The following is an 18,161-nucleotide window of genomic DNA, read 5'->3' on the forward strand; positions in this document are numbered from 1 at the left end:
AAGATTACAGCCTAGGAAACCCTATGGGAGTAGTTCTACTCTGTCCTGTAAGGGTCACTATGAGTCAGAATCAACTTGACAGTGACGAGTTTGGGTTTTTTTTTTTTTTTTTGGTCTCAATAATCAATTTCCCATCCAGAGCATTAGCTAAATGGGTGTAGTTGGCTGGCTTTCTAAGGTTACAGACAGGATGATGCTAAATCCCTTTTGTTATTACAGATCTTATGTTTTCTTGGTTGTTGAGAATTTTAAGTAAATATACCATCTATTCTGTCTTTTATTTTTAGCAAGTCTTTTCCCTTGTTTAACCGATGCATCCCTCAAACACCTGAATGCTATTCTCTGTTTACATCTGTTTTGATAAATGATGTTGACAGCCTGCATCGAATTCTAAGCGGAATAATGTCAGGAAGAGACACAGTTCTTGGCCTATGTATCCTCGCATTAGGTAATTTTCAGTTAATTTTACTTCTGTAACTATTGAGTGCCAAAGTTTCTAGCAATTATATGTATGTTTTACACTGAAAAGTAACTTCTTGACTTGAATATAAAACTTTACTTCATATTTATATGTTTATATATATTTTCAGGAAACCCTGGTGGTGCAGTGGTTAAGTGCTACAGGTGCTAACCAAAAGGTCAGCGGTTCGAATCCACCGGGTGCTCCTTGGAAACTCTATGAGGCAGTTCTCCTCTTTCAGTGTATCAGGTTCAGGTTTGAGGGGCAACAAATTGGGAGAAGGCCAGCTGGCTCTCTGCCAGGAGACCTCAGTGGGTAGAGATTGCTTTTATATGGTGACTGGGCATAACGGATAGATGTGTAAAGCACATTGCCAAATGGAAATGAAAAGTACAACTGTCAAGGGGACCAGAAATGGTGTGTTTTCTGGCCAGTGTGTTCTCTCCCTGTAGGCGAACCCAATCAGCAGGCTGCTTGGTGAGCAAGAGAGGGAGGTGTTGCATCCCATGTTAAACAGCATTAGATGGCAATAGCCCGACGGCTCCAACTCCTCAAAGGAACATACCTGCTTTGAGTTGTAGGCAGGTCAAGGACTTGAGCCAAGACATGCCTCCCCTGGGCATTTCTGGATGCAGCTGCCAACTTCTGACCCTTTGCATTCCCATTTTCTATGTTTCAGATTGGTGCTCCCCATTAAGAAATGACTTTCTCTTTGAACCCTCTGTTGCTTTTATAATCCCCCTCCCCAGTGGCTTCCTCCTAACCTCTTGATTGGAAGAAAATCTTTGGTCATCCATTCACATATTTTTGCCAGTTTCCAAGTTGAGTTTCCCATAATTTCGTTACAGAAAGTTTACTAATTCCTAAGTGCTTGGGAATACTTTACAGTTCACTCTTATATAACTTCCAGTCTTCTTACTTACACTAGGAATGACTTAAAATAAATAGGAAGCTTTGACTTCCAGAACTGGCATGGTGACCATATATACTAAAATATCCAGGATAGTTCTCATATCACATATGATGACCTAATGTCCCTACAAGGACATTAGATTCATACTGGTATTAACAGTACTTATTAGATTCATAATGGTATTAACAACTATCATTTACTGAGTGTTTATCATGTACCAAGCACCATGCTTACGCTTAACTCATTAAAACCTCACTGGTATCATGTTGTTGTCATGTGCCATGGAGTCGATTCTGACTGATAGTGACCTTATAGGACAGAGTAGAACTGCCCTATAGGGCTTCCTAGGCTGAAACCTTTACAGGAGCAGATCATGAGGTCTTTTCTTTCGTGGAGCAGCTGATGGGTTTGAACCATGGACCTTTCAGTTAGCAGCTGAGTGCTTTACCATTGCACCACCAGGGCTCCTTATCATCATCATAAGAGGACTATTTTAACTCATTAAAATCTCATCAGAATCCCGTCCCTATTTGTAGGAGAGGAAACTGAAGCTTAGAGAGGGTAAGTGACTCCCTGTATGGCCAACATTACACATCTAGTAGGTGCCTGAGCTGAGAATCAAACCCAGCTCTGTCTGATTCCAAAACCAGTACTCTTAACCCCTACACTAAAATATCCACATGCAATCCTGATTTCTTGCTTAGAAAAAATAAAATAGACTTACAGAGTCAATGAAAGATTAAGAATAAATTCTTAAACCTAAACACCTAAATATTGGAAAGTACTGTACAGCATTTCACACATAGGACTTAGTGTGTGATTAGAATCTTAAATTTTTCATTTTTAAAGGTACTAATATTTCATATTTAATATGAATATCTGAGAACATTTAAAGTTAGAACTTCACATAAGCCTAGTATGAGGTCAAAAGAGTTAAGTATGGTAAAATTTTAAAATGGTTCATTTGGAGTTGTAAAGGAAAAAAAGATTGTGGTACTTGGGAATAATATATGCTCCCTATTTTTTTCTGTTTAATTCAGGAGGAATGCTAGCACTTTCAGAAACTGGTTTACTGTAGCTAACTGAACTCATACACGCTTCAGAGAGGGTCCTGGGTGTGTCTTGTTATTTCTGTTTGGTGTTCGGTAGATGTCCCAAAAGACTTAGAGATTGAATAAACTCCTTGGCCCTCCTTCTGCTGGAGGGTTTAGTCATCATTGTCCCCATCATTGTCACCCTCACATTCTTTGTTGTTGGGGCTTATATATTTTGCTTAATTTTTCAGCTTTGTCTTTGGCCATGATGTTCACCTTCCGATTCATCTCCACCCTTCTGGTTCACATTTTCATTTCACTGGTTATTTTGGGATTGTTGTGTAAGTATTTCTACTTGATCGATTTCTTCTTTATTAAATGAAAAGCCTTCCCATTAGGTATAGAACTTTTTGAACTAAATGGAGTCTTCAAGAGTATCTAGTCCAACCCCATTATTTTACATATGAGAAAACTCAGGCCCAGAGAGCACCAAGGGAGCTGCTTATGTCTTGCAGATAATAGCAAAATTAATGCCCAATCTATCATGTCTTCTACTACACCACGCCGCCTCTGAGATGAGCCTACCAATTGAATGACCCTGGTGTCCGTAACATAAAAGGGAATGCCAATGACTGTTGGAAGCGTTCTAAAGATTTCTTCTGTACTTGCACATCGCCCATTGGCATGTGTGTGCCCACAATTGTCATACAAAGGCTGCGACCAGTCTGAACAGACACAGGCCCTGCACTGGACCAGGCCCTGGGGACCCTCCACTGTGTCCTTTTAGTAAAGGTGGGTTGATCTAGGGCTTGTCAGGAAAGGGTATCTGAGTGATAGGGCATTCAGGAGGCTGCAGGTAGCAACTATTTACCAACCAGTATGGGTGGCACAAACAGTTAAGCACTCAACTGCTAACCAAAAGATTGGAAGTTCAAATCCACTCAGTGGAAAGGCCTGGCAATCTGCTTCCAAAAGGCCACAGCCTGGAAAACTCTATGGAGCACAGTTCTGCTCTGACACATGTAGGGTCACCATGAGTCAGAATCAACTCGATGGCAACTGGTTCGGTTTTTTTTATGGAGTATTTTAATGTTTAATAACTGGTATGACCACAGTGTTGCATTCTCCTCAACAAATGGTTCTGCCCTTCACAACTTAGAGCCCTGCAGCTTGCCAGGTACAGGACTGTCCCTGATGTTGGAGGACAGGCACGATGGCCCGTGAGGGACGCTTTTCCCCAACCACAGTTAGTGAAGGCCACTGCGACCTTCCTATAGTTACTGTGGATGTGGCATAAAGTGGCATTTAGTACCTAAGTGCAGAGAATTGACAGTTGTATGCTCGGAACAAACCTCTGACTTAGCCGACTCACACAGGCATGTTAGCCTCCCAGTGTTGTGGGTGGAGAAGCCAACATCCAGGCTCTCACAGGAAGTTGTCCCCCAGCAGGACTGGTTTGAGAATTCTAGACTTTGGACTCTTCATGCTGTTCCTCTCATCATCCCATCAGTGCAGTTTGCTCCCTGCTCACACCCAGACCCACAGGAAGCGCCTGTGCTTTAGGGTCACCTCCATGGGTCTCCCAAAGAAAAGCAGCAGCTACAGGACCAGTGGGTCCCCTGTGGGCGCGCTGGCCGCCTGGCCCTGCCCAGCCCCTCCCGAGGTGTAGCTGTTACCTGTAAAGGCCCCAGGAACTTGGGCCCCACAGCCCGAGCAGGGCCACTGGGCTGGCCAGCAGTGGCTAGACTTCCCATGTATGCATGTATGGTCTCCACCCTGGGGAAGGTATATACCTCATGGCGTGTTTGCTGAGCATTACTGGTGTTTTGTTTTCCAGTTGTCTGCGGTGTTTTATGGTGGCTGTATTACGACTATACCAGTGACCTCAGCACAGAATTGGACACAGAAAGGGAAAATATGAAGTGCCTGCTGGGGTTTGCTATTGTATCTACAGTTATCACGGTAAGAAACACCCATCCATCAGTGGGTCAAGTGGCCAGCCAGAACTCTGGAATGTAAATAATTGAGTTCTAGCCAAAGACAGCTAGGATTTGTTTTTCTTTTACCTCAAAATGTGCCTGCACGATTCATTGCCTTTGGATTTGAGATACCTGCTTAGGAATGTATAGAAACTTTTAAAAAATAATAAGAAAAAGGGTCTTACGTCTGTCCAGGTCATTTCTGCCATCTCCTAGAGATAGATTTGTTATTCTCGCTGTTGTACCATTTTCACCCCCACGTGGCTGTAAGGTGGACACCCGCCGGTGTGGGGGTGGAGGGAGTCAGGGTTTATGACAAGTCCTGTTTCCTGTTCGTGAGGTGAGGCATCTCCTTCCAGCCAATCTATGCTCTTCTCTCAGGGTGGGACAGCTCCCAACACTGTTGAACACACAGAGCCCTTTGTTTCCAAACCTGCTGGTTGCTGGGTTATTTTGGTCTTCAGAGAACCTGCCACCTCCTCAGTGAACTCCCTAGTGGAAAGCAGGCGAGCTTAGAATGTGGCGGCTGCAGATACAGGTCATTGGGGAAGGGTTCTTGGCAACTAAAACTCATTCAGGTCACCCCTGCATGGCATTAGAAGTGCTAGAGGGTTGGGAATTGATTTCAGGTGACACAGTCACCCTTGTGGGTGCATTGCTTACTAACCGTTTTATGGAGGAGCAACAGCCCAGGGGTCTCCACAAGCCAATGAAGTCTTTCAGCAAATGCAGATTCTCTCACCAACTCAATTCTCTCTTCTAAGAAAACTTATTAATTCCCATATATGGTGCTGTCTTCGCATTTTCTCCTTTCAACAATGAGTGTTCAGATTTGTGCTCTACACATGCATAAACTGCTTCAGGGAACATGTGCATAGTAAACTGTCTGAGGCGTGCTGCCTCAGGCAGGGACCAGGCCCACAGCTGAGTCAGAGTCTGTGAAGGAGGCTGGAGGAGGAAGGGCACCCCCTGCATCCCAGGCCAGGGCTGTGAGGCTGTTGGGCTTGGAAGAGGAAGTGGGTTTTGGAGCTGGGGAGAGAGCCTGGTTCCTCCCTGAGCCCTCTGGGGCTTCCTTTGTCTTCACACCAAACCAAAAATCCATTGCCGAGGAGCTGATTGCAACTTATAGCGACCCTTTAGGACAGAGTAGAACTGCCCCATAGGGTTTCCAAGGAGTGGCTGGTGGATCTAAAATGCCGACTTTTGATTAAAGGCTTAAATATAAAATCAGAAACGATAAAGTTCGTGAAAAAATAATAGGGACAATGCTAGGAGCCCTAATACCTGGCATAAACGCAGTATGAACCATGAGTAACAATGCACAAGCACCAGAAGAGAGACTAGATAAATGGGAGCTCCTAAAAATCAAACACTTACGCTCATCAAAAGACTCACCAAAAGAGTAAAAAGACAACCTACAAAGTGGGAAAAGATTTTTGGCTATGACAAATCCTATCAGCATCTAATCTCTAAAATCTACAAGATACTGCAAAACCTTAACAACAAAAAGACAATAACCCAGTCAGAAAATGGGCAAAGGATATGAACAGGCACTTCACCAAAGAAGATATGCAGGTGGCTAACAGACACATGAAGAAATGCTCATGATCATTAGCCATTAGAGAAATGCAGATCAAAACTACCATGAGATACCATCTCACCCCAACAAGGCTAGCATTAATCCAAAAAACACAAAATAATAAATGCTGGAGAGGTTGTGGAGAGACTGGAACACTTACACACTGTTGGTGGGAATGTAAAATGGTACAACCACTTTGGAAATTGATTTGGCGCTTCCTCAAAAAGCTAGAAATAGAAATACCATATGATCCAGCTATCCCGCTCCTTGGAATATATCCTAGAGAAGTAAGAGCTGTCACATGAATAGATATATGCACACCCATGTTCATTGCAGCACTGTTTACAGTAGCAAAAAGATGGAAACAACTTAGGTGCCCATCAACAGATGAATGGATAAACAAATTATGGTGTATCCACACAGTGGAATACTATGCAACAATAAAGAACAACAATGAAGCCGTGAAACATCTTATAACATGGAGGAAGCTGGAGGTCATTATGCTGAGTGAATTTAGTCAGTCACAGAAGGACAAATATTGTGTAAGACCACTGTTATAGGAACTCAAGAAAAGGTTTAAACATAGAAGACAACATTCTTTGATGGTTACGAGGGTGGGGAGGGTGGGTGAGGGTTATTTACTAACTAGATAGTAGATAAGAATTATCTTAGGTGAAGGGAAGGACAGCACACACTACGGGGGAAGTTAGCACAACTGGACTAAACAAAAGCTAAGACGTTTCCTGAATATAGTCAAACACTTTGAGGGACAGAGTAGCAGGGGTAGGGGTGTGGGGACCATGCTTTCAGGGGACATCTAGGTCAATTGGCATAACAAAGTTTATTAAGAAAATGTTCTGCATCCTACTTTGGTGAGTGGCATCTGGGGTCTTAAAAGCTTGCAAGCGGCCATCTAAGTTGCATCAATTGGTCCCAGCCACCTGAAGTTAAGGAGAAGGCAGAACACCAAAGACACAAGGGAAGTATTACCTCAAGAGACAGAAAGGGCCACATAAACCAGAGACTTCATCAGCCTGAGGCCAGAAGAACTAGATGGTGCCTGGCTACCACCAATGACTGCCCTGACAGGGAATGCAACAGAGAGTCCCGGCTGGAGCAGGAGAAAGGTGGGGCAGAGAACTCAAATTCTAGTAAGAAGACCAGACTTAATGGTCTGACTGAGACTGGAGTAATCCCAGAAAGCATGGCCTCTGGATTCTCTATCAGCCCAGAACTAAAACAATTTCCGAGACCAACTCTTCAGACAGGGTTTGGACTGGGCTGTGGGACATAAAGTGATACTCATGAGGAGTGTGCCTCTTAGCTCAAGTAGATACAAGAGACTAAACGGACAGCTTCTGTCCAGAGGTGAGATGGGAGGGCAGAGAGGGTTGGGAGCTGGTTGAATGGACATGGGGAATCAGGTGGAAAGGAGGAGTGTGCTGTCACAGTATGGGGAGAGCAATTAGAGTCACGTAACAATGTATGTATAAATTTTTATATGGGAAAAAAAATGCCAACTTTTTTGCCAGATCTCAGGGGCAGGGGTCAGATGCTCCTCTTCATCAAGAGTAAGGTTAGGGAAAGGGAAGACCATGAGAGGAAAGAGGGGCCATTTCACCTGTCTGTGAAGATCCTATAATGGCTGGTACAGTAGGTAGAATAGAGTTACAGCTCGCATACTGTGCATTTGGCACACATGTAGCTTCCACTTACTGAGTTCCTACTAAGTGCTGGTTGCTGGATGAGGTAGCCCAACCCTTATTCTCATAAGAGCCCTAGATTCTCCATTGTCACTAATTAAGCACTCGCCTGCTAACCAAAAGGTCAGCGGTTTTAACCCACCAGCTGCTCCACGGGAGAAAGATGGGACAGTCGGCTTCCGTAAAGATCACAGCCTTGGAAACGCTATGGGGCAGTTCTGCTCTGTCCTATAGGGTCGCTATGAGTGAAAATTCGACTCCACGGCAGTGGGAGCCCTGGTGGCGCAGCGGTTAAGCACTTGACTGCTAACCGAAAGATAGGTAGTCTGAACCCACCAGCTGCTCTACAGGAAAAAGATATGACAGTCTGCTGCTGTAAAGATGTACAGCCTGGGAAACCCTATGGGGCAGTTCTACTCTGTTGTATAGGGTCACTCCGAGTCGGAATCGACTCAGTGGCAGTGGGTTTGGTTTTGGTATCACACCCAGGGCCTTGTGCTAAGAAGTGGATCTAGCAAGACATAAAACACAAGACAGCACATATCTTCAGATGACTGACAAAGCAACAACATGACATGGGCACAGAGAATGAGCCTGGGCCTGGTGGTTTCGGGCCCACACCACCTACTGTGTGACCAAGTCAAAGAGAAGTGACTTGGCCTTTTAGGCCTCAGTCTCCTCATCTGTCAGTAGGAATACTATCGCAGGGTTGCCCACAGGGGTAGGAATTCCCTCCTCTGTGGGGGCGTCTTCCCCTGGAAGCTCCATACTCCCAGGAGAGAGCCACCCTGGTGCTGCCTGGCAGGCCGTCATCATTCAGCTGACAGCCGAGTCCCGGGAAGCTGAGCTGGCTGGGGAGAAAGTGGACGGGCCACGACCAGAGAAAGCCGCTGACTGTCCCTGCTTCCTACCCCTCCTCTAGCCCAGTCTGCTCCCACAGAGCCCTGCATAGGATGAGGGAAGTGATGGGAAGAGAAAGCCAAGTTATTGCCCCCTACTCGGGCACCAATCCCCATGCCTGTCTCCAAGGGGAAAGAAGTTATCTGCTGCCCCTCTTCCTTCCCTCACTTCCCCATCTTACTCTCTCTTTCCCAGAGAAGGGAAAGAAAAGGGAAAGCCAACGTTAGCAGAAGAAGAATGGAAACAGAAGGAGGGCAGGAGGGGAAACATCTGTAACCCTCTTCCCTTCTTGCTCACTTTTCTCCCAGCTCCTCCCTTCCCTGTGTTAGAGCCAGCAGTGAGCCTGAGAGCCTCACCTAGTGGGCTGACTCCTGAAGAGACCCTTGTCCACTGCCCGGACCTCTTATATACTGGTGTGTTCCTGGTCTTCTGCCTTACAAATAAACTTGAGAACATTGCTGTGGGAAGATGAGGGCCACTTGTGAGTATTGTTTCAGTGGTGTTCATAGAACCACTAGCAGCAGTGAAGAAAGTAGGGTGATTGGTATTAAATGCTCACCTCAGGGCATCAGCCCAGAAGGATAGCCTGAAATACAGCTCCCTGAAGCTTAGAGCCCAAAAGAGTGAAATCAGGGTGTGGCCCCTGGGTGGTGAGTCAGCTCCACTGCCCGCCACAGCCCAGCCCCATGCCCCTAGTGCCAGTCCCTACTAGGTAATGCTGGTCTCCATTGAGATTGGGGAAAGTAAAGCATTAGAGTTGGCTTATCACTGCTAATCAACATCCTGGTAGTATACTTGGAACCAGAGAAGAGCACTATATGCATGTACGTATAACATACAAGTTGTAAAATATACATGCATTTAGATATACACATACATTAGCATTCTCCTTAGGGGCTAGAAGCCAAGTTTATTTGTCTAAAGATTATATCATCTTGCTTCATTACTATTTTTAATATAATACAAACAAAAAGGTCTCTCTTCCTTGATGATTGTGATAGGCATTAAACCAAACCAAACTCATTGCCATCAAGTCGATTCTGACTCATAGTGATCCTATAGGGCATAGTAGAACTGCCTCATAGGGATTCCAAGGAGTGGCTGGTGGATTCAAACTGCCGACCTCTTAGTTTGCAGCCGAGCTCTTAACCACTGCGCCACCAGGGCTCTGTGATAGGCAATGCCAAACCCACTGCCATCAAGTCGATTCTGATTCATAGCGACCCTATAGGACAGAGTAGAACTGTCCCACAGTGTTACCAGGGCTGTGCATAAATCTTTATGCTCCTGCAGAGCAGCTGGTGGGTTCGAATTCCTGACCTTTCTGTTAGCAGCTGAGTGCTTAACCACTGCATCACCAGGGCTGCTTGCATTGGGAATACAGAGGTGGACATGCCTCCTTAGCCTTTAAGACTTAAAGGTCTCCTCTGAGTGTCTTCCCGGCCCCTCCTGGTACTCCCACGGCCCAGTCAGGGGCCTCTGCTCCTGGAGTTGCTTCTGCAGTTTATCCCACTGTCCTGTGCTCTGTCTTTCCTCCACTTGACTGTGAGATTTTTGACGGCAAGAATGCCCAAGCCTGGCTAGAAGAGGGCAAGGGGCATCACAGGCCAAGGGAAAGGATGGGGTCACATGAGTAGGAGAGAGACCTGCAGGAGGTTCCCTTGGCAGAAGCCTGAGACTCAGGTGCAGGGAGGGGCCACATCAGGAAGGACCTGGTGTGCCATTATATTAGTTTGGTCTTTATCTTGAGGGCCTTAGGGAGCCATTGATGGATTTTAACCCTTTAGGGAGGTGACATCCTTGGCTTTAGCCTTTACAGAGGCGCCTCCAGCTGTGGGATGGGGGAGGTATTCGGGTGGGGGCTCAGGGATTAAAAGCAGAAGTCCAGTGAGGAGATGAGAGAGGATGAAGTTTGAGTTGTAGCATCAGCAGTGGGAATAGAGAAGAGAGGATGAATTGAGAGGTATTTGTGAAACTGAGTCAGAGGTGATTGGGAAAGTGCTGTATGCTGGGCACTGTGACAAGTCCTTGACAATAAGGAATGGCTCTGCCCTCGAGGAGCTAACTCTAATGGGAACTTCAGACAAGTAAACATCTACAGTAGAATATGTTGATTGCCACAGTAGGATAAGTACAGGATAACATAGAAGCACGTAAGGCTTATTTTTGGAGGGTTCAGAAAAGCTAGGGCCACTGGAGGTAGGAAATATAAGGGAAAGAGAAGATTTGGTTCAGGTCAGGTTGTCTATAATTGCTATGCTTACTCATCCAGCAGATAGAGAAAGGTGAGGTCTGGAGATTTTGATTTGAAGATTACCAGCATCTAGGAGTAGGAAACCACAAAGGAGTAGGAAATGCCCCCAAAAGATTCCAAGAAGCAATAACTGAAGAAATGGGAGACAACCAGAAGAACGAACGAGATATTGTGGAGGCCAAAGAAGAAAGTTTTAAGAAAGCAGGAGTGAACAAGAGATTCAAATGCCATGCTGAGGTCAAGCAAGAACCTGAAATGTTTCCATCGTCACATTGCGGGTCCATGGGGTCCCCACTTCAGGTGACCTTAGGGAGAGCAGTTTCAGGAGACTATTGGATGTTTACGGGCAGTTGAAGAGTGGTGAGTGTAGACTACTCCTTGAAGAAGCTTGATGTGAAGGGAATGAGAGAGATGGCAGTGGCTAGATGGGGATGTGGGACTGAGGATGTTTTGTTTCTTTAATATGAGAGACATCCTGATATTTATATACAGAGAGGGAAAAACTAGTAGAGAAGAAGGCACAGAGGTTACTTTGAGGCATAATCATTGTCCATTTCCCTCATATTCATATCCCCTTGTCCTTTTGCAGTGCCTCAGCATTCTCTGAGTATCTTGGGTGCTGTGGGGCCGGGGGGCAGGGTTTATATGACAGAACCCTGTCCCTAGAGGAGGTTATTCTCATTTTCTCTTGCTCTTTGACCAAACTGCAAGCTCCTTTACAGCAGGGACAGTTTACTGTTGTATCAGCAGGATCTAGCATAGGGACAAGCACATAGTAGATGCTCAGTGTCTGCATGAGGCTTGCTCAGAATTTATCTGCTCAGTTATAACAAAAATAATGAGTCACTATCTTAAAAGAGCTGTTTACTGAGATGTCAGTGAAATATTGAGTTTGTTCAAAAGGAAAGCTCTACCTAGTTCTCCATTATTTTGAAATAATTCATTCTAATACCTTTTTCTCACCAGGCGGTTCTGCTCATCCTGATTTTTGTCCTCAGAAAGAGAATAAAATTGACAGTTGAGCTTTTCCAAGTCACAAATAAAGCCATCAGCAGCTCCCCTTTCCTGCTGCTCCAGCCACTGTGGACATTTGCCATCCTCATTTTCTTCTGGGTCCTCTGGGTGGCTGTGCTGCTGAGCCTGGGAACTGCAGGTAAGGATAATGGGTGTGGGTCCTACCACCTTGAAGTCATGCCCAGAGGACGTCACCATTTTGGAACCATCAGCCTGTCTGTAGGGAACAAACCTCTCATGCAAGCAGAGGTGTCTGATGACAGCAGTGATGGTGTTAGGGGCTCTGTCATGGGGGAAAGTGGGAAATACTTTTCCCTCTTTTGTATTGGTGTTAAAGAAACTGGGTTTGTGTTTCATGAGAGAATATACTTAGTAAGAACTGAAAAGAGCTTGAGGGAAAACTACAGTATGAACAAAGGCCTGTAGAAAGAATATTCTCACTTCTCTCTGGGTCTGGATTTGATCCAAAGTAATATGCCAACCCCGATCAAATCGGTTGCTCCGTGGGAGAAAAGACCTGACAATCTGCTCCTGTTAAGATTACATCCTAGGAAACCCTATGGGGCAGTTCTGCTCTGTCACATGGGGTTGCTATGAGTCACAATTGACTCAACAGCACACACCAACAACAATAATCAAATTAGTAGGTGATAAAGAAGAACCCAGGAAAAACTCTGTTAAAAATTCTGTTGTGCCAGAGAGTCCCTGACGGAGCAGGAGAAAAGTGGGATACAGAACTCAAATTCTAGTGAAAAGACCAGACTTAATGGTTTGATTGAGACCGGAGGGACCTCAGAAGACATGGCCCCTGGACTCTCTGTTAGCCCAAAACTAAAACCATTCCTGAGGCCAACTCTTCAGACAAAGATTAGACTGGACTATGGGACATAAGATGATACTCATGAAGAGTGTGCTTCTTAGCTCAAGTAGATACGTGAGACTAAATGGGTAGCTCCTGTCCAGAGGCAAGATGAGAAGGTAGAGAGGATCAGGAGCTGGTTGAATGGACATGGGAAATCTGGGGTGGAAAGGAGGAGTGTGCTGTCACAGTATAGGGAGAGCAACTAGGATCACATAACAATGTATGTCTAAATTTTTTGTATGAGAGACTAACTTGAATTGTAAAGTTTCACTTAAAGCACAGCAATAAAAAAAAATTCTGTTGTGCTCAGCAGACACAGCTTAAGTTTAAAGAAAATGCACACAGAAGTTCACATCGCTTTGGTCCTGAAAAGGCAAAGTTCTATCCTCCACCCTCTTGTCATATCCAAATATGATTCTCTACCAGGGATATTCCCCAGAATCAACTATGGTGCTTTATAAAAATACAGATGCCTGGACCCCATCCTCAGAGGTTCTGATTCCATTGGTTTGGGGTGAGTTCAAGTATCTATATTTTTTAAAAGCTCCATAACATATTTTGAAAGGCGGCCACATTCGAGAGCAATACTATTCAGAGAGCTGCTCTGAAACCAGATAGGAGCTTATGCTAGAATGTATATCACTCCATTGCTTCCTTCATCAAGAAAGTCTTGGTATGAAAAAAATGTCAACTGAGCAAAACAATGTGCTTATTGACACAGGTGATCCACGTTCTGGGGCAAGCTCCTTATCTCATTGAATATTAGTAATAAAACTGTGACAGTGACAGCTAGTCTGTGGGCTACATTTGGGGTAGCACTGTTTTAAATCTTCTCTCACTCCTCTGTGTGATTTGGTTAAGGCCCACAATCATACTCTGACATGAAGACAAAAGAGTAATTGCTTTCTGAGACTGCCACTAGGCACATAAGAACCACAGGAGATGTCAAATCAGTAAGGCTAATGCAATTCCTTAATGTTTTCATTGAGTTTATTTTGTCCCTTATTGGCTCTGGCCATATATGTAAGAACAACTGCCATGTAGTAAATTCTTAGTAAACCTGGTTCCCTTCCCTCTCCTCTGGAGTTAACTGACTGCTTGGAGATTCCAGATGGCCAGCAGACTCCCTGGAAGTTGCAGCCCTTGGAAACGCCTATCTCCAGAGATGTCTTAGGGGTAGCCTCATCTTTTGGGGATCTCTGGAAGCTTACTGAAGGCTGCAGTGAACTTCCAGTAATTACCCAGGAAGGAACTTTGGTCCAACAGGTACAGGACTGTAATCAATCAGAATGAAGTTTATCTAGGAGTGACAAAAAACTCAAAACAACAGTGGCTTAAACAAAATATAAGATAATTTCTTACATAAATAAAGTCCACAAGGAGGTCTCATGTCAGTATAGTCCTCTAGAGGTTGACCCAGAGGACTTATTTCTTGTTCCACTCTCTTTACCATTTGTTTCCACCTCATAGCTGAAATGACCACTCAGTCTCCAATGACCATGTCTTATTCCACCTAATAGGAAGGTGGCAGCGAGGGAGACAAGCTCCTTCACACGCTTCTAGAAGTCATCAGCTGCACTTCCTCTTAAAACATGTTAGCCAAATCCTAGTTACATAGCAACCCCTATCTGCAAGAGAAGTCAGGAAGTTTAGTTTTATTTTAGGCAGTCAAGTATGCAGTTAAAAATTGCAGGCTTTATTACCAAGAAAAGAGAGAAGAACAGATATTGGGGGTCACTTGGAAGTCTCAGCTGCAGCAACATTGAAGAGCTAGCTTACTTGAAGTGGTCTCTGTACTGGTCAGAAAGGAAGGCCTGAAGATGCATGAAGAGAAACAAGCATTTACTGAAAATCTTCTAATTCCAAGCTCTGTACTAGATGCTTTCTTATGGTCTCTCATTTAATCATCACAATCCCTGTGTGATTTATGTGCTATTATTTTCAAGTTGCAGGCAAGAAAATTGAGATTCTGAATAAGTAATTTGCTGAAGGCCATACAGCTAGCATGTGCAATGATTCTCCCTGATTGCAGAGCTCTAGAATAGGACCTGTGCTCCTTCCACTAATTCACACTCTCCTTGTGTCTGGAACACAACAATGGGGAATAAAAATTAGGATTTACCAGAAGTGGGGCCAAAATGGCAGAGTAGTCAGATGCTTCCTGTGGTCCCTCCTACAACAAAGACCCAAAAAAACAAGTGAATTGATTGTATATGACAATCTAGGAACCCTGAACATCAAAGGAAAAGTTGAGGAATTGGACTGAGTGGTGGTGGGAGGGAAAGATAGTTTGGAAGCAGCAAGGAGTTGCTAGACCTGACCCGGTGGGAGCTGGAGCCTTTCAGGCCAGATCAGCTTGCGTGTGTGGTAAGGCAAGCAGTGGCGCTCAGGAGGCGTTTTTCACATCGGGAGAGACCCAACAGCAGACAGTGTACTCGGGCATCCAGAATCAGTGAAAAGCAGTGCTTAATTGGCTAAAGATAAGTACCTCGGTCTGTCCTACCGCATGGATTGAAAACACCCCATTTGAGAAAAACTTCTCTCGCATTTACCTCCCCACTCCCCTCTCTGCACTGGGTCTTGGGCTGGCTTCAGTGACTGATGAGTCCCCTGGGCTGGAAGTAGGACCCATCACCCACCCTGAGCCATTCTCCCAGTCTTGGAGAGGGAACAAATTAACAAATAGGGAAAAAATAATCTGCTGGCTCTCCTAAGCAAGGAACTCAGGGTAGGCACAGCTCCTTTGCCTAGGCACAGGCATAAGCGGTCCATGGACTTTGAATGCCTTTCACCCCTGCATAGACTTGTGTGGGCCCATTTCAACACCGTAGGCCCTCATTACAACAGTACAACAGGGTATATACCTGAACTCTAACTTCACCTGTTTTAGCTGTGAAATGGCAGGTTTGTGACATTTGATACTGCTCTGCCCATTAAGCAGGTTCCTCACCTGCCCACATCAGGGGCCTGGGGACTTGTGGCTCCACCCACACCACCTAGCCATCCGTAACAGGGGTCCAAGAATAAGTGGTACCCCCTAGTCATTACAGCCAACAGCATCAGGTGCTCATGGTCTGGCTGCAAAACCCACCCACCTACACACTTGAGGGAACAGGGACATACTTTCCTCCCAGACACAGGGGCAGCCATCAGCCCCTTGCCTTTCTCAGTGTGTGACCCCCTACTGTAGCCAGATACCTGTGCCTACACCAATCACCCATGCCTGTCTAGGACTGTAGGTGAGAGCTTGCACCACACACTTGGTGACCAACTACCTGGACACCTGAGCTGAATCCATACAAGAAAAGTAAACAGCCTGCTGGGCTCACATACTTAGTAACAGATCATACCACCTGGTGACCGGATGTTAGAGCTTCAGAGGCACCAATAATCAAACTAGCTCACACAAGCAGCCTATTTGGGCATGTCAAAACAAAACAAAATAAGAAGCTAGGACACAATAAGCAAACATAAAATAAATAAATATAATAACTTATTAATGGCTCAGAGACAATAGTCAATAGCAGATCGCATACAGAGGCAGACCATGATGGTTTCAGCAAGCTCCTAAAATAAAGAATCAATAAATTTTCTGGAGAAAGAGATTTCTTGGAATTACCGGAGGCAGAATACAAAAGATTAATATACAGAACTCTTCAAGATATCAGGAAGGAGATTATACAAAATGCAGAACAAGCCAAGAACACACAGACAAAGCAATTGAGGAATTTAAGAAGGTTTTTCAAGAGCACAATGACAAATTTAATAGGCTGCAAGCATCCATAGAGAGACAGCAATCAGAAATCCAGAAGATTAGCAATAAGATTTCAGAATGAGACAACTCAGTAGAAAGTCATAGGAGCAGAATTGGGGCAGAAGAAGTTAGAATTAGTGAGATTGAAGATAAAGCACTTGACACCAACTTATTTCAGGAAAAATCAGATAAAAGAATTTAAAAAATAAAGACACTCCAAGAATTATGTGGGACTATATCAAGAGAAATAACCTACGAGTTACTGGAGTACCAGAATGGGGGATAACAGAAAATACAGAGAGAATTGTTGAAGATTTATTGGCAGAAAACTTCTCTGATATCATGAAAGATGAGAAAATATCCAAGATGCTCATCAAATCCCACATAAGGTAGATCCCAAAAGAAAGTCACCAAGACGTATTATAATCAAACTTGCCAAAATCAAAGATGAAGAGAGAATTTTAAGAGCAGCCAGGGATAAATGAAAAGTCATCTACAAAGGAGAGTCAATAAGACCAAGCTCAGGCTAATCAGCAGAAGAACGCAGGCAAGAAGACAATGGGATGACATATATAAACACTTGAAGGAAAAAAAATTGCCAGGAAAGAAGTATATATCCAGCAAAACTGTCTCTCAAATATGATGGTGAAATTAGGGCATTTCCAGATAAACAGAAGTTTAGGGAATTTGCAAAAAACAAACCAAAATTACAAGAAATACTAAAGGGAATCCTCCAGTTAGAAAATCAATAACATCAGATAACAACCCAAGACTAGAACACAGAACAGAGCAACCAGGTATCAACCCAGATAGAGAAGTCACAAAAATAAATCAAAGCTAAAACAATGAAAATAGATAAACAGAGATGTCAATATGTAACAGATGACAACACTAAAACAAAAAAGAGGGACTAAAAAATGTAGACATAGATTTTTCATATGGAAAGGAAGTCAAGGCGATATAAAGAAATAAAGACTGGTTTAAACTTAGAAAAATAGGGGTAAATATTAAGGTAGCCACAAAGAAAACCAACAATCTTACACATCAAAATAAAAAACAAGAAAAACATGAAGACTCAGCAAATACAAAATCAACAGCAATGAAAAACATGAAAAGAAAATACATAAAGAAAAACTACTCAGCACCAAAAATTAAGTGGAACAAAGAAACTGTCAACAACACAGAGAAAAGACATCAAAATGACCGCCTTAAACTCATGCCTATCAATAATTACACTGAATGTAAATAGACTAAATGCACCAATAAAGAAACAGAGAGTGGCAGAATGGATTAAAAAACACAATCCGTCTATATGCTGCCTACAAGACACACCTTAGACTTAAAGACACAAACGAACTAAAACTCCAAGGATGGAAAAAATATACCAAGCAACCAACACTCAAAAAAGAGCAAGAGTGACAATATTAATCTCTGACAAAATGGACTTTAAAGTCAAATCTACCACAAAGGATAAGGAAGGACACTATATAATGATTAAAGGATCAAGACACAAGAAGGACATAACTATAATAAATATTCATGCACCCAACGACAGGGTTCCAAAATACATAAAACAAACTCTAACAGCGTTGGAAAGAGAGAGAGACAGCTCCACAGTAATAGTAGGAGACCTCAAAACACCACTTTCGGCAAAGGACAGAACATCCAGAAAGAAGCTCAATAAAGACATGGAAGATCTAAATGCTACA

General features: G+C 43.9%; 1 protein-coding gene across 4 annotated transcripts in view; it reads left to right on the forward strand.

The window, feature by feature from the left end:
- The window catches only part of SLC44A3 (solute carrier family 44 member 3), a 106,991-nt gene that overhangs the window by 17,639 nt on the left and 71,191 nt on the right, over positions 1-18,161 (forward strand). For all 4 annotated transcript variants that reach the window (XM_004378767.2, XM_004378764.2, XM_004378765.2 and 1 more), the window contains 4 exons: positions 288-448; positions 2,659-2,748; positions 4,245-4,369; positions 11,789-11,975. In XM_004378767.2, the coding sequence (XP_004378824.1) occupies positions 288-448; positions 2,659-2,748; positions 4,245-4,369; positions 11,789-11,975 (563 nt within the window). The remainder of the gene's footprint in view (positions 1-287; positions 449-2,658; positions 2,749-4,244; positions 4,370-11,788; positions 11,976-18,161) is intronic.

The sequence above is a fragment of the Trichechus manatus genome, unplaced genomic scaffold (genome assembly GCF_000243295.1).
Source record: "Trichechus manatus latirostris isolate Lorelei unplaced genomic scaffold, TriManLat1.0 scaffold00058, whole genome shotgun sequence".
Classification (NCBI taxonomy): domain Eukaryota; kingdom Metazoa; phylum Chordata; class Mammalia; order Sirenia; family Trichechidae; genus Trichechus; species Trichechus manatus.